Source organism: Crocodylus porosus, unplaced genomic scaffold, assembly GCF_001723895.1.
Source record: "Crocodylus porosus isolate Cpor-Errol unplaced genomic scaffold, CroPor_comp1, whole genome shotgun sequence".
Taxonomy (NCBI): Eukaryota; Metazoa; Chordata; order Crocodylia; family Crocodylidae; genus Crocodylus; species Crocodylus porosus.
Window position 1 is genome coordinate 39,253,050 of NW_017728943.1, and position 27,500 is coordinate 39,280,549.

At 37.5% G+C, this 27,500-nt stretch overlaps 1 protein-coding gene and 1 long non-coding RNA gene across 11 annotated transcripts in view; both read right to left on the bottom strand.

Moving 5' to 3' along the window:
- Nucleotides 1–1,284: 1,284 nt before the first annotated feature.
- The window catches only part of EHBP1 (EH domain binding protein 1), a 334,374-nt gene continuing 308,158 nt past the window's right edge, over nt 1,285–27,500 (bottom strand). For all 10 annotated transcript variants that reach the window (XM_019549195.1, XM_019549196.1, XM_019549194.1 and 7 more), the window contains 4 exons: nt 10,136–10,235; nt 8,872–8,945; nt 1,958–2,072; nt 1,285–1,565 (listed from right to left, as the gene is read on the bottom strand). In XM_019549195.1, coding sequence (XP_019404740.1) covers nt 1,475–1,565; nt 1,958–2,072; nt 8,872–8,945; nt 10,136–10,235 — 380 coding nt within the window. In that variant the 3' untranslated portion in view covers nt 1,285–1,474. The remainder of the gene's footprint in view (nt 1,566–1,957; nt 2,073–8,871; nt 8,946–10,135; nt 10,236–27,500) is intronic.
- LOC109319557 lies at nt 3,960–8,660 on the bottom strand. Its single transcript, XR_002103543.1, has 2 exons — nt 7,291–8,660; nt 3,960–7,249 (listed from the first exon to the last, which is right to left on the bottom strand). It is a non-coding gene; the product is annotated as an uncharacterized LOC109319557 (long non-coding RNA).

Consider the following 27,500-nt stretch of genomic DNA (forward strand, 5'->3'; position numbering starts at 1 on the left):
GGGCCGGGTCCGCCCCGCAGCCCTCCCGCGGCCGCGGGCTGGGGCAGAGCGCCGGGCCGGGCAGCAAGAGCCGAGTTGCCCCTTTGGCCCCCGAGCAGCAGTTCCGACTTGAGGCCAGGACCGGCCACCGCGTCTGGTGCCCAGGGCAGGGCCCGGCCCGCCGCACGGGCAGGACTGGGACCAGGCGGCACCCGGGCAAGTTTTAGGAAAGAGACAGGCTGCGGGATGGCTGCTGCCGGCTCGGAGCCGCCGCTCCGGCTCTTCCGTGTGGAGACCACCTTGTTCTTTTTTACACTCACTTTTAAGACTCCGAGAAGCTCCCCCCACCTCCCCCCCAGCCAGCTGAGGTAAGGAACTTTTCCTGCTGTAAAAGACAGGGAAGCAGCCGTTACGGTAAGAAAGATTCGGCTTTTATTGAAAATTTATATATGACTCAGTATTGTAATAAATAAACAGGTAACAGTTTTCACCAAAAAAAAAAGAAGAAAAAAAAAGAAAAAGAAAAAGAAAAAGAGCACGAGGCTAGAGAGGGGGACTTGAAGTGGGAAGGGACTTGCACACGAGGGCGAGACAGACTTTGGTGGGTACAGAATAAATATTAACAGCATTCTGGAGCCCATGCAGAGATCCAAAACGGAGAAGGGAACGAAACTAGCCGTAATAAATAATTAAAACAAAAAAATGGCGTAGCCTTTAATGAAAGAAAATTTATGTAAACTGACGCACTTCAGTTGCCCCCGGCCGCGCAGCACATCTCCAGAGCACAAAGCTTTTTTGTTGGTGTTGTTTTGTTTTGTTTTTTTGCAAACTGCATGTAAAGAACCGGTCTCTGAGCAAATCAGACAGTCTCAATTTAGGTTACACTTAACAATAAAATGTGAAACTGCTGCTGAAATAAAACACTGGTAAATATAGCACATTTTAATAACTGGATTGAATCGGACCTAACTATAAAAATGTAGGTAGCTTATTAAATATTACATATGGCAGGACTAGATGAAACCATTCAGCGTGATTTTTATTTTGTTTCCCCCCTGTATAATCCTATTATGACAAAAACTTACTTATTTCAAATCTCATTCCTTCTCCAGTAAAGAAATCATGATAGATTTCCCCCTACCCCCGCCACCCCCCAAGACATCTCTGATATCACCATCACAACAATGTTTCTGTGCAAATCTATGGAACAGAATTTCAACAATATGACTAAGCTCACAAGTAAAACATGGTACAAAGCTAGTTTGCTCAAATGGAAACCCACCCGCCCACCAAAGCCCCCCCCCGCAAAGAAAACCCCCCAAAACCAACCCCAAACTCAAAAAACAATGCAGTTATAGAGCTGGCCTAACCAAATGGAAAAAGTTTAAAATTTTTCAAAACATTGATTTTTCTTTTCAGTCTTGTGTCAGTATTTTAAAAACGTAAGAAAGGGCTCGACTGCAAAATGCAACTGCATCTGCTCCAGGAAGGCCAGTCACTGAAGGACACATTTCTCTTCTTTCTTGGCCATCTTGCCTTTGTTTTGTTCAAGAGTCCTTTCCAAATGTTCATCTTCTTCCTCAGCCCTGAGAAAGGAACACAAGGCATAATTATTACTGTCCATTTTTTGTTCAGGCGAGGTAGTCAAGACACTACCTTACACCGCGGAGTCTCTAGGCAGGGCTAATTTGCCAGAGGAACTCCGATCCGGGATACCCTTCCTAGAGCTAGATGTGAAAGCACCACTCCGGCTGAGGACCTGGATCTAGCGAGAGCCTCGTTTGCTTTAAATTGGATCGTCCTTGACAGCTAACGCAGGAGTGCTTCAAACTTGGTCACTACAGAACATTTGCTGCGTTTGTGTGCTGAACTTTTTTTGAAACTTGTACTCCCTGCACAATCCAGACAAAGCAAACCCATGCGCAGAAAAGGCTCATGTCCCTAGAGGATTAACAAAATAATAATATGCCAAACTTACTGTTTTTCTTGAGCATCCAAATCTCTGACCAACGCATCACGTTTATTAACGAGAATAACGAGTTCATCCAGCAAAAGCTGCTCTCGCCTCTTCTGGGCTTCAGTCTTTTGCCAATCTGGGCGATGAAACAAAACACAACAAAAAGCACACAAATGTATGCCTTATAATCTGTTTGATCTCAGTCTCTGCGTATGACTTAAACTGGTGTCAGATCGGTGGCCTTAGACACAGAGAATGTAATTTCTTTGTGACCCAATAACGGGGTATATAACTTTAATCAGCCATCATTTCACATTTGTGCGGATTTGTGTCAACCCAAAATATCAAATTACTGAAAATCTCCTTTTGATTTCCTGTTATTTCCTGTTGTTCTTTCAAAAGTCGTCAACACGAATGGACGTTTCTACCTGAATTACAAATATTTGTGTTAGATTTGGGGATATTATTCCCAGGTGCCTAATTTCAAAATATTTCACAGAACTTCCGACCTAGGCCTGCACAGCCCGGAATCACTTTTCCTATGATGATTTAAAAAAAACCCCAAACAAAGCAGTAATCCGTATTCTATTTTTCTCGTTTACTGTTTGATTTATCTCAATTTGGAGAGCTTGAAGAATTACTTCCGGCATTTTTTCCACAAATAGATGGGGAGATTCGTTTGGGAAACGGGTGGAATTAGCTGAACACTTTTTTCTAGAGTGAAACTAATTTAATCTAGAATGAAACGCCATCTCCCTGCAAATAACCTATTCTTTGCTAATTTCTTGCTTGCTATATCTAAGCAGTTGGAAGTATCTCACACTGGGCACCATATGCTTCGCAACAACTTTAAAAGTAGGTATCAGTTAATTAGCATTTTTCTTTGAAGTAAAAATACACTTGCTAGACCATATTACACCGCACCTCTCCCCATAACAGAATGTAACTCGTTTGTCATTTGTACAGCGGCTGAGTCCAGGGTTCGTTGCTAACTGGCAATTCCGGACCTGATTTCTGAAATGATTTCGTTGTAAAAGATCGGAGGGTGCGCAGACCCTCTCCCGCTGCACTAACTGCGCGCATGTTTATTCCCTGAGGACTCTGAAGGGACATTTCTGATTGTATAGACTCCCTTTTCAGGGCACCGACTCTGGCCCTCTTCTAACAAAGCAGTAACTGCATTTCATAAAAATAAGGCAAATTTAACACTGGAACACTCCTGAAGCCCAAGCCAACTGCTCGCTAGCCAGACTCGAAGGGCTTGTAGCTGTCAATCAACTACCAGTCTACTCCGCCTCCCTCATTAGGAAGGTAAACAATGAAAAGAAGGAGAAGTAGATGATGAGGGAGATAGCAGAACAAATGAGGACCAGGAGGGAAACAGGACACCAGCTTAAAAAAATCCAGAGCCACTGACTCAAGCAGTGTCCTCCCCTCTCTGCACTTTCCAAAAAGCAGAGGAAAGAGAGTGTGCAATCCTTTTGGATTTCTCTCTTCTCTCTCCATTGCCCTGGGCAATCATGTTAAAACTCACATGGCTGGTGCTTATTCAGATAAACCTAACAATGCACACCAATGGTTACCATGTGAATCTTCACAAACCACACAAGAATGTGCTGGTTCAAATCCCCCTGACCCCCCTCCAAAGCAAAATTTATTCAAGACAGCAAACTGCTCAGAAGCTTTATGAAAGCAAGTGGTGCTAAAGGGAATTTGGTCTTGTATTTACAAATTAAAAATTAGATGCATCATCATGCAATAAAGGTTAGAACAGCAGCAAAAAGCCAGGGATGAGTAACCATTTTTATCAGTCTCTTGCCTTCTGTCTGTGCCCAAGTATCCACAAATCAATATAGGTGTATTTCCACATACAGAAAATACACACAGACACGTGTGTCTGCCCCCTCAATGGAAGCAAATCTGTATGATGGCATTTCACAAATGGGGAAGAACTTGATATGGTGACACCATATTCTTTTCCCTCACACTCACACAGAGAAGCCTGGCAAAAAGTCTTTTTTTCCCTTTTCTTTTAAACGGGCTGTTTCTTACCCCTCCATTTTTATGGAAGCTAATTTTCCAGGTGTATACCTAACAGGATACAGAGTGTCAGTCACAGCTACTGGTCATGAATACAACTTACCTCATAATTTTTCTTCGCTTTGAAACCAGCCCCAACGTGGAGCTCAGAAAAAGCTGTTTTTGAGTTGCTAATTTAGAATACACCCTTTTTTTTTTTGTCAATGTATGCCCTTTCCTAGTCTCATGCATTTTGGGGAAGGCTACTTTCATTCACCCTGTTTAAAAATTCTGCCATCTCCCTCTGAATCTCAGAACAGTCTCTCCATGGAAAGACAGGGTACTTACTACACTAAAACAAAGTAGCAGTAAATGTAGTGTAATCTCTCTTTAAAAACAGCCTGGCAAAAGCATGTGTCATGCAATGCTAATGATCCAATTCAGAACACGGAAAAAATATACTGGTTCAGAATTTCCAAATCTGATCACACTCCCTCAAATCCTGACCCAAGTTGTAGTCTAACTTTTCTATGCTTCCAATGATCTTCTCACTGACCTCTAGATTTCTCTAAAATGTTGACACCTGAAGATCCAGGTAAAAGGATGTCTCTGGAAAGCACCATTGCTACATGCCTTTGATCAGGCAATTTAGTTTAAATTTAATTCAAAGTTTAAGATTTTTAGAAACATTCTTGGCTTTATACCGGGCTTCTCGGAACATTAGTAGCTATTTTCTATGACACCCTGCTTCTCCAGGCAAAATTCAAAATCTTTTTAGTACAATGCTCAATGGAAACCTTGAAAGAACTAGATTTCCTCCATTAAATTCCTACCTATAAATGTAATAGACACAGCTCTCTCAGCCCTGGGTAACAAGTAATAAGACATTCATATCTCAAATATAGCTGATTTTTGTTGCGGATACCAGTGGAGTTTGTGAAGTTGCCGCACAAAGCTTCATTAAGACAACTACATATTCTCATTTCAGACTTAGCTTAATGATCTTTTTGTACCGCTTCTCAGAAAAAGTGAAATCTGTCACTTTCTCCTTAGGAATAAATACAATTAAATGTCAGTTTGTCAGGGGAGAATGTGTGTTTTTGGTCCAGCATTTGAAAGATATTATTTTGTATGTTACTGAATAACCAATTTGTTTTATACAGATAAATACCTGACAGGACCTTCCCATGCCCGGTGCTCCCCCCTACCCCCTCCAAAATTGGGACCACCTTTCAGGAAGAACACAAGTGTAAATATATTTAAAAAATAACTGTGTGCAAGTTTGGTTTCTACCTGTTGTGCATTTAAAGATAGGATTACCTATAACACCTGTCAAGTGTAGTTACCAACGCTGACTACAGCTTTTGGAAGCTACAATATAGGCTGTGATTAATTTGAAGATTTCAGAATAATACTGTTATAAAAGCTACAGTCTGGACAAAAATCGGATTAAGCTCTGAGGCTGTATATGAGCAAAAAGTGTTGAAATCCAAAGCCCCCGTGCAACCGTTTGCAATGTGCAGTTTAAAATCACAGAGTTTGTTAAATTCAGGTTGAAATAGAAACGTTTTCAATTATTCATCTTCATGGACTTCATATTGTCTTTTTTTCCCCTGTTGCTTAAACTGATAATTACTTTGAGAAAACAGACAGCCTATTCCAATAGAAACACTTTAATAGAAATGGTCGAAAGTTCTTCTAGTAAAACCTTCAACCTTGCCACTATAATAAATAAGCCAAGCACTTTGATGAAAATTAACACTAGTTTTGTAAAGAGCACATTGGGGGATTGCAGTCAAGTCTTATCTTTAGTTCCAGTCAACTAGCAATCCTGAAAGAGTTTGCATCATCATCAGAGCAGGCCATTTGATAGGATTCTACTGCTGAACCTAATCAATCTATGGAATACTGTGGCTGTGCTGTGTAACAAAGCTAAAATAGATTTACAAATGGGGTTTTAGGGGATAAGCTCCTCCACAGGATTACATATTGATTTTAAATATAAAAAGCTTATCATATAAACCATAACTACAAAAATAGTGAACCTATGCATAAATCCTTTTAGAAGAGCACCCACTTCAAACTATAAGCCAAGAATAAATCAAGATGTACAAAATCCTAAAGAAGATCCATTTCTTGGGCAGAAAATGAACACACTACCCCAAGGTGTGCAAAAATGAACTTATCTTTTCTAAGGAGGCATTAAATCTGGAACAAAAAAAAAAAGGTAACTGGAATATGTTTGTATGTCTAAGGCATCCTGCTACTCAGCTCCAAATGCAGTCAAATTCATGCTCTGAAATGCATACCTTGCTTACATGGGACAAACTGCTTTGAATAGGGGCAGTGTTTCCGTGTGTGTTGAAACAAACCATGTAGGCTGTATTTTCTTCAGCCTATTATAACTCTATAAAACTATTTCAGAGCTTTCCTGGGAGTGAGCAGTGTCAGCAGCAAAATTCACTTGTAAAAATAGGAATACTTTATTGCTGATATTAAAAAGTACTACTTTACTCTCCCTTTCTTATCTCTGCTGCTAACTGGGAAATAGTACTCCTTTTTTTTAACCACTGTTGGCCATTCATGTGTTCTGTGGGAAGTGCTTTAACACTCCAAAAGACCATTCAACTGCATATGCATCCATTTTAACAGTTGGCTAAGAGGACACTGTCTCCACATCACTGAACATTATAACGGTCAGCACCTCTAAACTACAGTACTGCCCACACACTGCTCAGACTAGCAGGGCAGGCCGATGGCCAATAAATCGCCTTTATCTACAATCAGCAGGCTGCTACCTTTTGCAAGTCTCCTTTTTCCCTGTCATCAACTAGCTAAGTAAATTGGTTGATAGATTTTTAAACAGCACAGCCACATGTGGAAGAGTTAGAGCAATTTACCAAAACAGTAATTATCACCTCCCAACAACTTTTTTTTTTTTAAGTACCAGTTTGAATCGGAATATTTCTGCTGAGTTGCTTACATTAAACAAACAAGCAAACAAACAAACACAAGCTTCCCTGCTATTTTTGTATCTATGTATTTCAGATCGGGAACAAGCATATACAAGTTAGACCTGTCCCTTTGCATCTTTCACATGGCATCAACTGCTCATTAACAAAGGGCTAAGTAGCTTCTATGATACACACTGTACCATGCTCCTCATTTAGTCAGTTTAACTTTCTGATCTCTTCTACAGCCAACCTTACCACAAATGTCAGTTTTGTGCTGTTGTTCTATAACCACTTTTACAGTTAATATTCAAAATCAAACATACATCAGCAATTAAGCACCCTTCACGCACAGAGCCAATGCTTCAAAAATAATATTTTAACTTCACGCACAGAGCCAATGCTTCAAAAATAATATTTTAACTTCTTGTTATGTACTCATAATATTAATAATTGTTTTAGTGGAATTGTTCTTTCTTTAATTTGGTTTTAAGTATATTTCAGTGTCTGAGCAATACTGCAGAAGTTCCCAGTGGAATACTAATCACAATAACAGTCACAATTCTAAAATGTAGAGTAGTGTAAAACATGCATTATGTTTCTTGTAAAATCCTGGACGTTGAATCACTTTTAAAAAAAAAAGTTTAACTGAGCATCCCACTGTTTGGTACATATTTGCTGCCTAAAAAAAATACAGTTTTATCAAAACTGGAGTGTTATTTTTTGTATGATTGTAGGCATGCAAAGTGGGCATGAAGCCCTTAAAGAATAAAATGTTAAGCATCTTTTTGTTTAAAAAAGGTTTTCTGGTTTTAATACATTAATAATTAAATTGCATTAATTTCTAAGTAATTGCTCTCTCCATACAGAAAGGAGTGTACACATTTTAGACTCAAAGTTTATCCAAGACCACTGTGAACTAGTCTTACGTCAGCGTATAGTAACACAGCTATGAAAAGGCTACCTGACACCCCTTGCCTTTTTCCTACAAACTTACGCTTCCAGTGAGGTCTCCAAACTAATTAGAATTGATTTATTATGGATCAGGTACCTTATCAGGTGAAGAAAGAAAATTACCATGGACAGTCAAAGGGTTAAGAGGTCAATACAGAATAGCAAAATCAATTTGCATTGATTAGACAAAAGGTCCATTTTACAGAGCCCAAAGGATTAACTTATAAGCAAACATCTTTGAACTGTAAGACAGCATGTGGGGACTGAGAAGTATAAGCGATGCAGCATTATAAAACACTTAAGATATTTAAATAACAAAATAAGGTAAGCAATAGTTTAAGCTATCTGAACATTTATTTTTATTATGAATCAGCCTTCGGATTATTGCATCATTCATTTAAAAGCACTATGGAAAGTATTCAATTGTTGTATTTATCCCCTATGTCAATCTTCCCATGAGTTTTCATTCAGGTAAGGTGACTAGACTCTAGAGAGCTACAGAGAATGAAGGAAATATATGCAAAAGGATTGTACTAATCCTGATGTTGCATGTGATGAAATATTTGCTTGACACATGTATAATATTTTACCATGATCACTGATGTGATTTTTTTTTCCTAGTGAACCACTGTTGTAAAAATTAGTTAAATGCAAAAATAACAAGTCTCATGTACACGGGTCACGATTTCCATTTCCTATGACAGGAAAAACACTACTGCTGTACCAAAGCTAGTCTTACTTTACACTTTATTTGTTTAATGCTTAACTAATAAAACATTCTAAAAATATATTGGTCTTTTCCCCTTTTATTTTTTTAAACAAGACTTGTGTTTATGACCTGCTTTCTCTGACACTTGGAATAATTTCTCTGTATACAAAACTTGAGGGCTGTGAGGGAAGATGTCTGTACACTATCATTTTAAATAATGTGTGTGAGCTGAATCAGTTCACAGCTGAGCCCTTCTTGCTGGTCTTCCTGTTAAGCAGTTCCACACAGTTATCATTTCTTACCTTCAATGGCAAGCATTGCTCTCAGCTCCCGGTTCAGCAGTTCGTACCGCCTCTCTAGGTCATGTTCTTTTTCCCTAGGCAAGATGCAAAAGTTCATCAATATGTTAATTACTAAATCATTAAACACTTAAAAGAACCTTTAACTTACATTGATTTTAGGACTCATAACTGACTTTTCTCTTTAACTTTAAGCTACTCCAAACAAATGATACTCAAACTTAAAACCTTCCTCAGGTAGAATATTCAGTAATGCTACTTTTTTCAGTTTCCAAAACGTCTATTTTAGTGAAGTCAGTTTAACTCAATATATAATTAGTATATATTCAGCCTGGGAATAGCTGTTGTGGAATGTGCAAAGCATGATACTTTCTTTCTTATCTAAAGAACAAATTCTAGCATCAAACAATTCAAACTGATAGTATGAACACTGAAAGGAATATCCCAGGTACATTCTGACCTAATAAATATGGAAAATTAGACACGGGATTAGAAAGCTTAATAGTTTGAGGTAGATTCTTCTATCAAGTTCAGACACGAGAAGAAATTTGTGAACATGCAACTCATTTTGTTGTATTATACAGGAACTATGCATATATCTACACTAGGTGGCATACTGAAAGAAAATCAGCTGGTAACTGAGAAGTACTGGAAAAGCAGGACTGCTGGGGTCATCACAAATCCTAGTTTAATGAGTGGTGTTTGTTTGTTTCTTCTTCTATGTCTCTAATAGCTGTTCAATACTGTCCGTTTTTTTAAGTATGTCACCATTAACCAAATCTTGCTCTGCATTGATTTCTAAGTAACATTACTGCACTGGAGTTTATGGATTCATTTTTCAACACTTCAACATTGCTAAAGTAGTGAAATGATTTTATAATTCTGTAGAGCAATTATTAGTAATGTAATGTTCTCCGTGAAATTAGTCTTTGTAGGTCATATTCCAAGTATATTACAAATGGCGTTGCATACTTCTGTGCTGTAATTTTATTCTACTGTTGTTTTTGAACATATAAATTGCACTTGATATCTCCCCCCACCCCCAGCTCTTGCTGATCTTACACCACTGCAATATTTTATACTTTTATGCCTGAAATATCAGAAAAACTAGTGACTTGCTATGTTTGGAAAACCTGGCATATTTGGAATATTGAGGGAACATTCTGAAGTCTGATGGAAAGAAAGTGAAAAAAAATAAGCATCTAAATTCTAAGTAACATACTGATAAATCAACCTCTTGTCAACAGGCTTGTTCATCCATACTTACAGAAGAGAAAGCTGGTTCATTCTTCTTATTAAGGCATTTTTCTTATTAACCAACATGAACCATTCCTGCATCATAGCTTCCTCTTCTTCTGTGTTCCTTCCTACAACAAAACCAGAATTATCATGTATAGGACATTGTACAAATTGAGCAACATATGTCAGGGTCCACTTTTTGAGCAGCAGATCTCTCTTGTTATTGGGTATTAAAAGTTAATTTTTCAAAAGTTAGTAAAAAGAATAGATTTTGAGTGCTAGGTAGCCTATCATCATTTGACTACTCAGTCTTTTAAAGCTGATATTCTTCAGACATATTTTACTGCTCCTTAACACATTGGTGAGTTTTACGGAACTAAGTACAATAAACAAAGAGTGTTCTACCACGTAAACCCTTTTAAGAGGCTTAACTGTTGTTATGTTTCAATGAAAAACTCATGGTACTGATGGATACATGGTCACAGTCAGGGTCAATAACTAACTGAAATATCATTACAGGTGAACGCCATTCCACCCACATAAGGTTGTGTATTAAGGATCTATGTAGGTGAAGTTCAGAGTGGTTGAGGGGCTGACCATAACCTAGAATCCATGGCAAAGGTGCTGGGCTGTTGCACAGCCTCCCCATTGTTACAAACACTGTTCCATAACTGGGGACCTGATCCTATTCTCAGCAAAGTCAAAAGAAATGCACTGACTTTACAGAAGGCAAACAGGCAGCCAGCTGTCTAGGCGACCCAGTCTCTGCCTACATATAGATAGGCATTCCCTACTCCAGTTTATCTCCTTCATGGCCTTCTGCATCCATCTATTCAAGACAGCAGGAAGGCCCTTCTCATGATGCACAGGAAAGGCGTGGGCACCTTTCTTTAGCTGCTCAGCCAACAGAACACTTGCAAGCCCCTTAAAGGAGATTCTGCAGTGTCTAGGGCTGTGTTAGCCCTCTGCAACACAGTGAGTTTCATTTCATCTGCAGTAAGGAACTAGTAGGAACTTCTCAAAGATCTTGATATGGAGCTTGAACCTCCATTTGTCCTAACATGTCAACTCTCACCTTTCTCAAAACTGGGCTGAAAGACATTTTTCATCTGATGTCTTAAGTGAACTATAAGACTCATGATGCATCTCTTAGGGTAGAATTTGGAAAGAAACTTTCTCTGGTAGCAAGGAAGCTTGAGCCAGGAAGTCTGGGGTCTTTCCCTTGGTTTGCCACTACATTACTGTGACCTCAGGCAAGTCTTTCTGCATCTCAGCTGTCCAGGAATAATAATGTAGAGATAACACTACTTGCCTACACCTGTAATGGTGCTGAGTATTAGATGTTTGTAAAGTGTTTTGAAATCTCTGAGGCTAGGAACAGGCATCACATGTGTTCTGGACAAGTAGTGGCTGTGTTTGTCCTGGAACAGAAAAATCCTGGGATTGGTGTGTACACATATAGAATCATAGAAAATTAAGGTTGGAAGGGACCTCAGCAGGTCATCTGCTTCAACCCCCTGCTCAAAGCAGGATCAACCCCAACTAGATCATTCCAGCCAGAGCGCTGTCAAGCTGGGCCTTAAAAACCTCCAAGGATGGAGATTCTACCACCTCTCTGGGTAATCTGTTCCAGTGTTTTATTACCCTCCTAGTGAGAAAGTTTTTCCTTTGCTGCAACTTGAAACCGTTGCTCCTTGCTGTCATCTGCCACCACTGAGAACAGTCTAGATGCATCCTATTTGGAACCGCCCTTTAGTTAGTTGAAGGTTGCCATTAAAGCCCCTCTCAGTCTTCTCTTCTTTAGATTAAATAAGTCCAGTTCCCTCCACCTCTTCAACACCCTCCCAATCAGGGTTTAGTAAGCAGCTGAATGCACCAGTGCTTTTTTGCCATTGATCCAATGATGTGATCCTGGGAAAACTGTACAGACACACTTTGTGATGTCCTGCAACACTTTTTATCCTGGGAACATCTTTAAGGTTTGTCCCAGGACAACAGACATGGATACCTGAATGACTGCACTTCATCCTGGGATACAATTTTCTCCCGGGACAGATGTGACATCTGTTTGTAGCCTGAGGTAAGTTGCTATAAATGGGGGGAAGGCATATTATTAACCTAATGTGATGGATCGTTAGTGGCTCAAGAAGCTGGTAAGACAGAAAAAACATTTTGGGTTTTACTTTAAGAGAAAGCTCGTACATTCTGGACGTTACCATCGGAAACATGCCCAATTCAACACAGTTGCCCGTCTTGCACACATTTCCAAATAACATGTTAATGTACAGGCCCAGAGCTGCACACACAGTTGCCTTTTTTCAAGTGGATATTCCCTAGCTGCATGGAGGATAGCCAGCTGTCTGCTTTGCATTGGCTTCTTCTTGCAGCCCAGTGACTCTGGAGTTCATAGAGGAAGAATGAGAAAAGATAGGGAGAGGACTGGGCAAGTCAAGGATGACATACATTGTCTCTGCGCTGCTGATGGGTATACACTAGGGCTGTGCGAAACAGCACCATTCTGTTTCAACTTGATTTTGAGGTTTTGACGGAACAGTGTTTTGTTTCGAATTTTGTGTCAATTCGAAACTGCTGTTGCATTTTGTTTTGTTGAAACAGTGATGCTGTTTCAACTTTTTGTCCATAAGCTATCACAGGGAAGCTTAAAACAGCCTCTCTCATCCAGCAGGCAGATTGGGGATGGCTGTGCGACCTTCCTCAAAACCTCCTCCCCTAGGTTTTCCTGCAGGAAGCGATAAAGCCACAGTTGTGCAGCACTTATAGTTCTATTTAGTAGCTCAGCATTCCTCCAAAGGCTGTCCAGATGACAGCAATGTTTGGCCCTAAGTTGCAGATCAAAGAAATTGTTGCATTGATGCAAGTATCAGGAGCACCAGCTTCTGGAAGCAGACAGTATTTCTCAGTATTTCAGAGGAAAGCAGCCTCTCTCTGGAAAGTACCAAGCAGGTTGCAATGTTTTTTTTATTTTTATTGGGGGGGGAGGGAAATTTGTTTCTCATTCATGCAAATGATCAATTTACGCCCTGAAGCTAGACATTTAATTCCCCTGAACCGCATAGGAAAAAAAGTTTTTTCAACCAAGACAAACAGCTATCTGGCTAGAACAATACTCTATTGATTAATTATACTAAATTCAACATTTAGTGGTTGCTTATAGAATGCTCTGGGATCTCTGAACAAATGGTGCCCTTACATTTGCTCTCATTACAATGGTACCCTGATACATTTGCTATGTTATGTTGGGTTCTGCAAGCCATTTTCAACACACACACACACACACACACACACACCAGAAACCCTTTACTGTAGTTCTACTGGTTTAGACCAGCTGTGAATCTAACCCTTAGTTTTACCATGACCAACGTTCTAGGGCGAGAACGTAATATAAGATGCTAAGGCTTTCTACTTCTACATACAAATTTTTCTTCTACAAGTAAACTTAACTGCAGCACATAATTCAAACATATCTCAGTAAAAGTTATATCTATCCATCGGGATCTTAAAAACAGATGTGTACCTTCAATATTTTTATGTTACATTTATGCTGACATGAAGTGCTAAAAAAAAGGGTTTTTTTTTTAAAGTGAGTCAACAAAGTCTTTAGTGTTTTACAGTATTTTTAATCTTTTGGGGTAGCTGTTTTTGTATTCACTTTGGACCATGTGATGCCCTGACACCAGTCATGTGATATCAACTGCGATAGGCACAAATCCCCGGGCAGCAACAAAAGAAGAAAGAGTAAAAAGAAAAAGCTGAGAAAAAGCTTGCAATTTGGAAAAAGGCCAATTGTACCCTGGTGAAGGCCTTTTTGATCAGTGAAATGACACATGTGTGCAATATTAATAGCAACAGATTGTGATTTTTTTTTGACCAAGGGCTTTTAAATTCTTGTACATACATCTAAAATAGATACTTCACAACAAATAGGGTAAGCCTCACTGCCACATAAATAATTTTAAAATTGATATTTTCAAACCCCACAGTATTAGCTAATTTACTAAATTAAGTATTATTTTCTTCAGTGGGAGAGTGAATAAAAAACATTTCCAGTCAAGAAAAATAGCATGCTGATAGAGTAGTGATATCTGTAAATTAAAAGCACACTTGCAATTGCTAAATGAAATAAAAACATAGGATTCCCCCTTACCACCCTCCCCTCCCCAATTCATTTCACACTTCCACTTAGTAAAACTGCTCAACTGAACTGCTACGGCTGCTTATTCCCATTTATAAAGTGTAAAATGAGTATTTAAATAATTTGCTACAAATGTTTGAAAATTCAAAATGAGAAAATATCTATGGAGAAACAATACAGATTATTTAAATGAAGTGAAAAACATGTTTGAGAACAAATCAATAATGTGTGTGCAAACCTCTTATCTGAGCCAGTACAAGATGATGAAAATCTATAAATAGCCCACAGATCTTAAACATAAAATGTTTTTTCTATAATACATGCATTACACCATTGTTTTAGATTTTTTTAATAAAAAAAACCTTTTAAAGCTAGTAACTTGGACCATTACAAATTAATCCTGACTTTAATAACTGGTTAAAGACCCCTTCAGCTTTATAAGTAACAAAAAATATTAAAGCCTGTGATCACAGCGAGCTTTTCTCATTTCTCCTCTAACCATTTGTTATTTAATCCAATACTAGTAATCCAATTTGTCCATCAGACTTTTAAAGGGCAGAAAGCAACTTCCCCAGCTTAGACACTTTTCAAAGTACAATATATTTTTCAAATGAATGCTGGATGTTTCATTTTTTTCCCCAACTGTTCCTAGCTCTAATGTATGAGGAAAAAAAGAACAAGATGAACATTGTTCGTACTGATTAAGTAAGAGCTCATTAAAGAGCTGTCAGTGCCATACTTTGAATATGCATGAAGCATATAATCAGATCTAGTACCGTCACTAGAGGAGAATACGGTAAGTACAAAGGATTGATTTAATTACTTAGAGTGGGCTGTGGTGGTAAAGCAGTCTTGTTAGCGCAAAAAGAAAAGGAGGTTGTATTCTGGCACGGTTAGGGGAAAAAGGCAGTTTTAGCTTCTGCCACAATACCTAATCTCAGGATAAAGCACTTTACATTGTAGCTTAAAATGAAGACTGTCAGTATTCTAAAAAGGCCAGAATTCATCTTATCTTGTTTAACCTCACCTGGTTAACTCTCTAGCAGAATGTATTTATTCTCTTTAACGCATAATTACGGTTCTATCTTTTTGTCCTATAGCCACAACAATGATTTCTGAAAATAAAATCTTAAAATAAGACTCTTTAGGTCTGCAAATACCACATTCATTCAAAATGCAGACTAACCAAAAGATGCAACAATAAACATGAAGATGAAAGAGTATGGTTCATCACTCTTTTAAAGTACGTATAAAAAGCCAAGGCAATGTTTTAATACCATATTACTCAATATTTTGTGGTGGGAATTTTTAGCAATACCGCTTTCATTAATTTCCTTTTTTAAACAATAAATTCCTGCTTTGTTTTTCCCTAGGAAACCTGGGGAATTTTCTCAAATCAACTCTCTCATTGCCATTTTCTAATTCATTGTCTGGCTTGAGTGCCAAAGGATGTATGTTCTATTCTTCTCTTCACTTGACATCTACCAGATCGCTCCTCAATGATTTGGAATGATCCCAATACCAACAATGGAATACTCCAAGACCCTAAATTCTATCAACAGATACATATAGGCCAATCCCATTGACTTTTAGGTTGAGGTCCTGCACTGTAATATCCCTCATACCAGAATCAATAATGGCTGTAGCAAAGCGTTCAGTGACTGTCCAACAAGTCAGGAGTTTATTTAATGACACCAGTTCTACCATAAATTGGCTCATGTCTTTTGGTTAATCCCATGCACCAAATAATTATTTTCATGGCTGCTGTTCACTGCTGACTCACACCCTTTTTTCATTTGCAGGATTTTTGAATTACAAGCCTATTTTTATGTTACAAATTTTTGAGTATAGCATAAATGAATAACTTGTATTTTGATGTTGCGCATCTTTGACACTACTTTATATAGTATCATTTATATTAAGCACTATAGGATTTACTAAGGGGCCTGTAGTCTAAGTCATACGTTGATTCCTTGTGAAACATTTTAATGACTAGTACTCTGATAAATGGTTATTGTGAGTCATTCTGAAAGCATCATTCATTTTTTTCTGCTAAAACCCCCCAAAACAAGCCCACCCTCTGATCATCCAGCCATCAGCACTTCCATGTACCATGAGCCTCATTATCATTTAAGCCTTTTGGGCAGCTAGACAGTTAGATAAACTGAGAATGGATTAACCTAGTATGACTGTACATTTTTAAGAAGCCAGTGAAAAGCGCTACAAAATATTATGAATGCCACTTAAAAGAGAGAAAAAGCAGCAACATGTAGCAACAAGACTAGTTTACTATATAAATGGATGAACACAGTAACTCCTCTACACTTTATGCCATCATAAATCTGTCAAGACAAGTAAATAGATGAAAATAATGTTTTTTTAAAAATTGTTAAATCTACATGTATTTAGCTGTTGTGTAAAAATGAATTACAACCCACAGAAGATATCTATTAAAAGGTTTCTACCAGCATCCAAAAGCAACACATTCAGTCTGGCAAGAAATAACAGGCTTACGGAAATCACTTTGTATGCTGCCTTAAGCAGCAATTGTTTTTAAGTTTTATTTGCACTGCATATTCTATGTGCCACGGTATAATGGTTAAACAGAAAATTCCACATGTCTACCCATTTACTTCAACAGAATAATATGAAAAAGAACCTACTTAAGCCACAGCCCATTCTTCACTCATTTGCTGATGTTTACACACAGTTTTAAAATAGAATAGATGAAGCTTTCTTCACTCAACACACTTGGGTGAAGAGGCCAGCAGGAGAATGCCAGCGCATGTGAACTAGAGGTGGGTGAGTACTGAAAAAACTGGCCAAGGTCTATATGAGAGGACATGCTATTTTTTTTTTGCAACTGTTCCAATGACAATCTGGCAATCACAAAACTGTTGGTGTATTCCTAAATTTCCACAAATTTTGGCCTGAAATTCTTTTGAAAATCTGTAACAAAATTTGTTATTTGCCCTTGCAAACAAATGTTTTATTCACTCAATCAAGACTAGCAAAATGTCAAAATGCTCATATGAAAGAAACTGGAATTGTTTACCGCAGAGAAGAGGTGCATATAAATTACTGAATGCCAGAGAAAAGATAGAGTGGGAACTTTTATTTCTCATGTCTCCCAGAACATGATCATGGGAAAACTCAAAGAAATTGAAGGGTGGCAAATATAAACTTATTAAAAATAAAGATTTTTTTTTTCCCTAAACACTTCTTATTACCTGTAGAGCTCATTGCCACAAGCTATCAGTGATGCTAAGAGCTCAAAAAGGCTGAACAGAAATCAAATACCTGTATGGAGAGTTGTAATGGTAAATAATAAAATAAAACAAACTCAAAACCACTTCCCCACCCAAGACATTGAGAAGGAACCTAACTCCTCATGCTTCAAAACAAAGCCAACTATTAGAAGGTATGTGGGAACTTTCCCTAAGGCTAGGTTATGCTATTACTGCCAAATCACAGATGCAGATTTTCTTCTGCTCTTTTGAATCAGCTGGTACTGGTCACTGTGGGAGAGGATATTTTGGAACTAATATGACAATTAAATCTTGATCTAATATGATCATTCTCACGGTTTTATGGATCAGTCAGGGAATAGAAACACTACCATGTGTCTCAGGTAACCGCTCAAGACATCACATGCAGAAAGCAGTCAAAAGACCCAACCCAATCCTAAATGAAACCAGTGGAAATCTTTCCATTGACTCCAACAACGCGCTTACATTGGACCCAAAGCAAACAGTTTCTGAACAAACCATTTGAATAGTGTTAATCTATATCAGTAGGTACATTCTTGCATATAACAAATGCCTTAGTAGGAAGGGTTAAACTCACAATAAATATTATTTGCAAGAAAAAATTATGGCAGCTCCAATTTGAGGTGTGTCAAGTCATACTGAGAATTGTGGTCAAGAGTTTGCAAAAGTGACTAGTGAGTTTGGATTTCTCAATTTTGGGTAGCTTTGGTTAAGGCATTCTAATTTGGTGATTTGCTGAAAAAGAGGCTCCTTCATAGTACCCCAAGTTGGGTTCTCAAAATCTGAGAACCCCTGCTATCACAATTCATTTTTGAAAATATTGGCCATATACAAGTCCATGTACTGTGAACTACTTTCTTATTGTAAGAGGGTTTTTGTGTAGATTACCAGAAAAGCAAAAAATACCAAAGAATCTGAGATAATTAGTGCAGCAATAAGGCTGGATGCAGCTATGCTGCATGTAAAGACAAAGGTCAGACAGGAGACATCTGCTACTACCCCTAGACACTGTGAGCACCAGGTACAAGATGCAGTGTTTCTGAACCATTCAATAGTTTATTTGATGTTATTATTTTATTATGGTAAATAGACTAAAAGGTTATGTATATTTTAGTATACATACACACATATTTCCAATGGGAAACTGGGCATCAAAGAGCAAGCTTTCAAAACAAAATCCTTAGTTACCAATAGAGGACAGTCCAGGGCTGCAGCTGGAGGAATCACATCATCACTGTGCTTAAAATAATGTTATGACATTTTGAGTATCAAAATAAGGAGGGGGCGGGGGAGATGATGCTTTCTCCCTTAAAACTTGGTAACTGGAAATGTGCAGTGAATTGGGTGTTCTGGCATTGACTCTATAAGCAGTACCTTGGAATTGTGGTGCTCAGCCTACACCAGAGAAACATCTCTGGCCTCTCACAAAATAACCTCACTGGCTACTCCAAAATACCTAAACTCACTGAGAAACTACCAGATAAACAATTTGGATGAACTGTATGAAGAGTATCAGTTTTCAGATGAGGGAAGAAGTTCTGCTCATGGCTTCCCCTGTCTAAACATTATGGGAAAATACTGAATGAAAGTTAAATACAGGTTTCCTTACTGACAGCGCTCTTGCCACATTTCAAGCAGCTTCCAAAAAGACACCAATGTTTACACACACAAAAAAGTCTAGCAAAGGTAGGACGTGACTACCAAGAATCTGCCAGATGGAATTATTTTATGGAGTACTGTCTCTATTTCAGAGCTGAAAAGACCAGCGATGGAGGCAGTGGGGAACGTAGCCTTAGGCAACAGTGGAAAGCCAAGCAGGTTGTGTCGGCACAGTCCTCAATTGCCCCCTTGCCATCAATGGCCATATGTTGGATGCCCCTGAACTAAAAGAATGCCAGATCTCATAGGAATTGGGGCAAGAGGAGAAAACACTTCAACTGAGAGTATCTTGGGTTTGAAACTGGGAACCACCCAGTGTATAGATATCGGTATGAAAGACAGTAAAATGACAAATAGCACGAAAGGGCATTCATTTTCTTCGCTCTACAAACTGATGTAATGACTATCAGAATATTACCTTGGTAGAAAGCCAGTAGCAACTGAATAAATGGTCTTGAATAACTATTTACAGAGCTGATTAAGAACTATATGATAGACTTAGGATGGAACCGCTTACCAAGACCAGGAAGAGACATGGTTTATGCTTTCTAAATTCAGATCACAGAGAGTGCACCTACATGTGTGCCCAATGGATCAGTTGCTGCTGTGCAGTCATTTAGTACTACTTGCTGTAGTACTTGCTCTACTAAATGACTGTGCAGTAACCACCACTACCTGAGCAGTCCCAGCACTGCATGGGTTGTTTCTTACTCTACCGCACAGTAGCGATGGCATCACAGTTCGTGCCTGCTGACACTACATCACCATAGCTTGTTGCTACAGTGACATAGCATCTTGTGTAGACGTGCTCAGGAGGTAAGTGTTCAACTGAAAATCCCTCAGCAGTTTGATGCTTTTTGCCTTTAGAATACTAAATGAATGAGCTCAGTAGCTCTTGGACAGGTGGAAACAGTTCTGGACTTGAATTCTTAGTGCCATGGCCAAGGTTCCCAGTCCAGGATAATGATTACAGAAGCTCTTGACATATACTTTGGTTTCTGAGATCTTTTGGAATTTAGGAGAAGCTATGGGCTGAGGAAAAAAGTACCTCAGCCCCCTGTTCATAATGCAGCAAAATGTATCCACAGCCCATAAATTGAAATCTATCAATCTTCTGTAAAATATGTGAAACTTTTTTTGCTGCTGTAACACAGTGATCTATGCCTGAGAGTTCTTCAGAAAAAACCTGTCTGTTGTATGTTGGGCCCAGGGACCATCTGCTGGAAGAAAAGGCTGGCAGTTGAGCTTTTGTGCTTTCAGATTGAGAAGTAACATCAGGCACTTTCCTCTGAACGTGTCTTAAGTTTTCTTCTGCTGGCCACTGCTTCTCACGCCAGAGTTTTTATCCTACTTGCTTTTTCATTTAACAAATGGATGTCTGAATGTGATGCTGCATTGGTAAGAGGGGTAGCCTGAATGGCCTCACAAATCACTCTTGCCATTTAGTATGGGTCACGCTACCCTGATGTTTACCAATTTTTGCTTTATATTCTTCATAACATTTTTTCCTGATGCTGAGAAGGAGGTGGTGTGTGCGTGTGTAAGGGACACATTGTGTACAAAATGCATTTTTGAAGGGAGAGACCGGAGTTCAGCACGATGCTCCGAAGAGATGATGGCTAGCATCAGTGATGATGCTGTCTCACAGGTGAAAAAACACAACTAGGGGATTATGCGTCACCAGTGTTCTACTGATGCAAAAAAAGAAGCCAGCTGGAGTGTATTAACTCCTCCATTAATAGGAGTGTTGCATGCAATTCACAGGAAGTGATTCTTCCACTCTATTTAGCTTACCTGGTATACCTTGCCTGGGTTTTGGGGCCCATACTTCACAAAAGACATGGACAAATTGGAAAAAATCCAAAGAAGAGCAACAAAAGTAATACGCTATCTAGAAAACATGATCTACATAAAAGGAAAGTCTGGAAAAAAACAGGATTATTTAGTACGGAAAAGATAAGACTGAAGGGGATTTGGTAGCAGTCTTCAATTATGAAAAGGATGGTTGTAAGGAAGAGGCTGACAGATCGTTCCACGTGTCCAGAGACCACAGGTCAAAAATTAACAGCCTTAAATTTCAACAGGTGATCTTTAGGTTGAATGTGAGGAAGAACTTCCTAACTATGAGGGTAGCTGAGCACTGGAACAGGTTACTCTAAGAGACTGTGGAATCTTTATTACTGGAAGGTCTTTCAAGCCTACAGGACAAACACATGGCTAGGACAGTTTAGACAGGGACAAGCCTTTTGAACAGGGTTTTTGATTACAAGACTTCCAGTTCTATACCTGTTTTTCTATTAGTCTATTTATTAGAGGATTTGGTAATAATTATAAAGCATTTTGAAGATAAACCTTAATAATATAATGTTGGTTTTCAAAGAGTAAAAATCTACTGATGCATATTTTTGTGGACTGTTCTTACATAGAACCTAACCGATAAATTGTTTCACTTAAAACCCTTCATCATTCTGCCTCTCACAATTTACTACTGGCTTGTAGTGTTGTTATAGTCTCCTTATCACAGGTTGATCTGTTATGGCTATGTATAAAATCAGAGACATTTATAATGAAGATGCTGAGAAAGCTTTACCATAACAACTCAACCAATGGCATCATATATGTATGCTTTGTATTTTCTTAATTTCCGGGAAGGTTTCTTTTCTGTTATTTCATAGTAGCAGACAAAAAGACTTGTCCTTTTTCTTGAAAAATATTTTTCTGATTTTTCCATTTTTTGGAGCAATTGCCATCACCATGCTGCTGTTTTGGTTGCCGTGGTTTATGTACACATCCACATTTCCCACAATATAACTAGCTATCTCTTTGCAAGCTTATTATTTAGTTAGTCTTCAATTCACCTAATGTTAATTTTTCTGAGGAAAATAAAAATAATGCTATCAATTGGTACCACATTAACTGGATGTTTTTTGTAGTGATAGTGTATTACTTGTTTATTTTTCGACAATTTAAAGTAAGATAATAAAATACTGAATGATCACGTGTTGCCATCAACTAATTAAAATGCCTTACATATATGCATGAATATTTCTGCATTCGAAATTGAACTCTATTGATTTCTTCCATTTTTAAATTTTTATACAGAGACCATATTTTTGTTATCATTCTTCAGGGTTTCCATAAGAACCCAATATGCCTATTCATTAAAGAATAATAAACTAGTCATTAGGAGTTAGGCCCAATATAAGTATTTTAAGCACAGGATTATTGATCAAGTCCAAAGAAGTACAGATTGAATAAATACACATGAATACATACAAACAGCATGCAGTACATCCTGCCATCTGAACTTGCAAAGATTTACCATTGTACCCTTCCCTAATGATCCATAGGTTGGTAACAGAATTGTTATTAAACTGAGTCTTACTCAGAAGTAAATCTGAGCCCTCAGAATTATTCTGTTTTACCACTAACACTAGTGGCTACAGATACCTCAGACTTGTTGAGATTTTAAATTATATTTCAAAGTCTAAGTTGTTATAGATAGTATGCTTTTTTGCTATTACAAATTTATATGATAGATTAATAAGCCTCTATAATGCAAACTGGAAAATTAAGCTTTGTATTCAGGTCTGTGAAGTTGCAGGACATTTTGGGGGATTTATTTTCAATAATGAATCTATACATACACACATCATCAAGCACCCATTGGAAAGCAGAACACTTCAAGTGATTAATATAGCTAAAGGGGACAGATAAGAGATCGGTGACACAATCACCTGGTAAAAACCGTAAAAGGTGTTGCATTAAAAGGCTTTTACTTTACATGTGAAATAATACTAAGAAACCTGTATTTTAGCACTTGTACTCAACAAGCACTCCAAACTATGCCATGATGAGAACAGAAACCCATCCTTTCTAATAATCTTGTGACAAAAGCTAAAAGACATCATCCTATTAACTAGTGATCTCAACTGCTAATGCAGAGTACTTCCTGGTGCCTTTTATGTAGAATGCTGCTATTAAAAAACCACTAAACATTCACTGTGAACAACACAGAATCATTCATCTTTTATCAGCATCTCTTGTTAGAAGAGTATGAGAAGGGCTGAAGGTGTCATTGATATTATAGAGTGGAAATTAATCAGAAATTTCTCTCATATTTTCCTCATCACACTAATTTACTTTTGTACAAATTTCCCCCTGCTAAAAAGTTCATACCCAACCCCCTGTTGTACTCTTTTAAGTTGAGAATATTCAACGAGTGCGTCAACTGAAAGGCACCAGGTCCTAACACAAAAAGCATTCGAAATTCTCATTTAGTTGTCTTTATTTTGCTAGCGCCATGTGGTCCTTGAAGATGTAGAAAACACGGGAAGCCGAGTAAAGATCAGAGCAAGCTCATTAGCATTCTGACAAAATTGGAGTGGTGGAGATGTATAGTTTGCCTAGTTTGTCGTTTTGAAAGCTACCGGTGGTAAGCTTTCTATTTCATTGTGCTTTTGTCTTTTTTGGGGGTTTTCAACGCAGCAGGGTGTTTGTTAGCCTAGGCTTTCTCAGTGCATTGTGGGAACCTTTCCTGCACATTCAGCCTATATAGTATCATTCTAGTTCAAGTCAAAAAGTTTTTTTCCCTACATATTTAATAATAACCTATACTAATGTATAATGATTGCCTTTATGTCTATACCCATTCCAGCCAAGCACCTGAATTGTTGAGTTGTTTTTTTTTAAGGAGCTGTTTTTTTAAATCTTCTTAAATATGTTGCTATTTTTCTTGAAAAGGAATTAATCTAAATTCTGCTGTTTACAATAAACTAGGAATGAATTTGAGACAGATCCAGATGATTATAATTTAAAAGCAAACCTTTCACTATATAACATCCCAATTCTATTTCAGGGACTCTTGAAGAAAAGATTGGTTTATGCTCCAGAATTATGTAAATAATGAATTACCTCTTAGAAGACCTAAAGAACTTATTACTCTGGTCATTTGATTTTTTTTAAACATAAGGCTCACTTTGAAGGGCTAAAAGGGCTACATTAATGCTGCTATTCAACATGAACGTTTCCAAGTTGCAATGAAATGGATAAAGGTCTTTTTGGATGAATTTATCTGCTAAATCCTTGTGGTTGCCCTCCTATCTTGGATGATGACCCAAAAGAATGTCAACAGCTCATTTCCCAGAAAGCTGGAAAGAGTCACTATGCAAGCCATAATCTGCACATTCTCAAAGAACCATTTCAAACATTACATTTCACAAGCTGTTTAAAGTGATTTTTCTCTCATCTCCACTATCCTAACAGTACTTTTGACATCAGTGCTTCTGAAATGATGGGTTAAACAAAGTTGAAACATGACTTCAGCATATGGCCCCTACATTCCTATTCTTACACATGTACACACAGACTATGCAACACTATACATTTCATACCCACTTTAAATTTACATTATAAAATGATGGCCACACTACATGAGCAACAAGCAAATAACGATGCAAATATAATAAGTAACACCTGATATGCTGTTTGTATTTTTAATGCAGTCTCTATCAAGTGATAATTTTCACAACTGCATATATCCTCCTACCCTGTTAGAATAAACCTCACCTTGAAAGGAGGTAAAATGATCTATATATTGATGCAGCTAATTTAATTTAGGAATGTGGACTAAAGATATATTTACTTAGCAATATAGAAAGGATCATCTAATATTAAGGGGCAGGTTTCATTTTATACAAAACCTTAAGAATTCATTTGCCTTGTTATATGTTTGGATAGCACCGGTATGTTTATCTAATAGCATCATAGTTGCATCAAGCTCTTCTTACCAGGAAAACAAATGTCCTAACCACAGAGTGGATGCAACCTTTAAAAAAAAACAATATAAGCAATTAAGTTTCTTGTGACTGTGAAAGCTCTGAAATACCAAAATTACATTTAGGGTGAGGACTGACAGAGCCATTTTTGGTTTGTCATGCTGAATTCTAATTTCTCTTCAAGTACACATTCAATGCAGTTGGCTCTATCAAAAGGTATTTTGTAATGTTAATGTTATTATATATGATAAAATATAATACTTAAGGGCACTGGGGAAAAAAAACTTTTCAAAGTTGGTAACAGCCATTACTTGAGATAAAAAAAATGTGAGAGTCTGTCAGATTCAGGATTTCACCCACATTTAAATCTATTGCAGACACTGTCACTATCCAACCAGGCTCAAACCCATAAGAGATTCAAATAAACTGGAGAGTGTTATAGTCTCAGCAGTAAAGATGACTGAATTATTTCCTATACTTTGCAATGTGCTTATGGCTGCAAATTATTTATCTCCTTCACTGCATTCTCCTACCAAAGTTTCTTGAATAAGATTCGTCTGGACCAGCCATATCAAATTAGAGGGCAGTCAGGAGTGTCTAAGTCCAGCTTTAAAACAAATATCATAACAACTACTTAGCCATATGGAAAATAGGGTATGCCTTTCCTGAAAGGCTTCATACATTTTCTATCTTAAATTTCAACTTCATTAGAAACTATTTCTGACTAGCAAGCCACAAGATTGCTAAATATCTAACTGCTAAACCACCATGAAGACAGAGTCTTTTTTAATGGCAGAACTTTTTCTAAGATGCAAATGAACAATAATCTAATTTCTAGAGCAAATTAACTGAAAGATTCATTCTAATGTTTTCAAAGTCTCAGAAATTATCTGCCTTTCAAAACATACGTAATATATACACATACATACACACATACACATATACACACGCTAACAGTATCCCCCATTATACCAAACTTACATCTTCAGAAGATCTCACATTGTACTTATGTTTAGGTTCCTATGACTTAAAGGCCAGATGTTTCACAAATGACCAACAATTGGAGGTTAGAATAAATTAATGACTGATTTCTGAGCTTTGATGGAATTAAGCATACTTCTTTTCTCAATGTGCCATGTGAATGTTCTCCCGTTAAACTTTTTTTTCTTTTTTTTTTGACAAGTGAGGCCACCCGGCAGAAAACAACTGATGCAAAACCCAGGAGTAATCCCTCTGTTTAGTTCAACACTGTGGTTAGCCTTAACACTGCCTCTATTATCCAATGGATTTAGAGAAACTTTCATTTATTTGTTGGCCTCAGTTTTCAACTTTGTTGCCTTTTTTTTTTTAAAGAACCCAAGACCTATTCCTATGTAAATACATTTGCATACAGTCACAATGAAACATTCTGGGACTCTGATTAAACTTGCACAACTAGATAGCTGCTGTGTGCATATTTGTGATCTCCACATAAGCACTTTCACAAATACATACAAGTAAATGAAGTTGGATGTCAATGCTGCAAGAACCTCTGAAATTTAAAAGAAACACATCATTGAAGACTATGTTAAAATGCCTAAGCTGACATTACAAAAGAATATACGATTCTGTCTATAGGACAATAATACAATATTAAATTATTACCGAAACAAAACATGCAACGATCATAAAATCTTTTCCATTTAGGAAACATTAAGATCTGAATCCTTACTGATGCATAATCTCTTTTCATACTATATTTCTGTACTAGTAGCACACAGAATCATTGCTCACAGAAATATACTTTCCACTTGTTTTTTTCTTATCACTTGTTTCCATAAACAAAATCCATAGTAAAATGTATCATTATGTTTGACCACAGAACATAATGAGCCCCTTTTTTACAGTCATTCAAGTACATAGCTTTGCATTCAGTCATTCTATTTTGCAATAGTATAATTATTCATATCTCTAACATTATAATCTTGAAAATAATCAAGTGTATAATCAATGCAATTTTTCCATTAAAAAAAAGAACATCAATATTTTAAAGCCTTTTTTGGTAGGAGAGACATTATGGACTTCCTTCTCACATAGAATTATCCTTCTTTTTTCTGTCACTGATTATGCCAGCCAGTGTAACTTAAAGTAGTTTTGTTAGACATAATTAGAGAGATTACACTTCATAGAGACATCGCAAACTATGACCTGAGTCTCTTTTTTTTTTTAAATGGAGGACCTGGTTTTGCATGAAGGTCTAGTTTTTAAATTCCTGAAAAGTTCAGTGAGCATAACCTGGTTTTGAAACATATTTAATTCACACTAGTGAAAAGGCTGCAATGTATTCAAATATTTTAAACTACCAGTATGAACTGAATCTTGTCTATAAAAGACACTGAAGGTGAGAAAATGACAGGAACAACTGTAAACTTGTTAGTAACCAGAAGAAACAATTTGTAAAACAATTCTGAATTACTACTAATTTTCCTTGTTATTAGTACTGAACATGTATGTTAAGGCTCCACTATCCCATGTAAATACAAAACTGATTTTCCT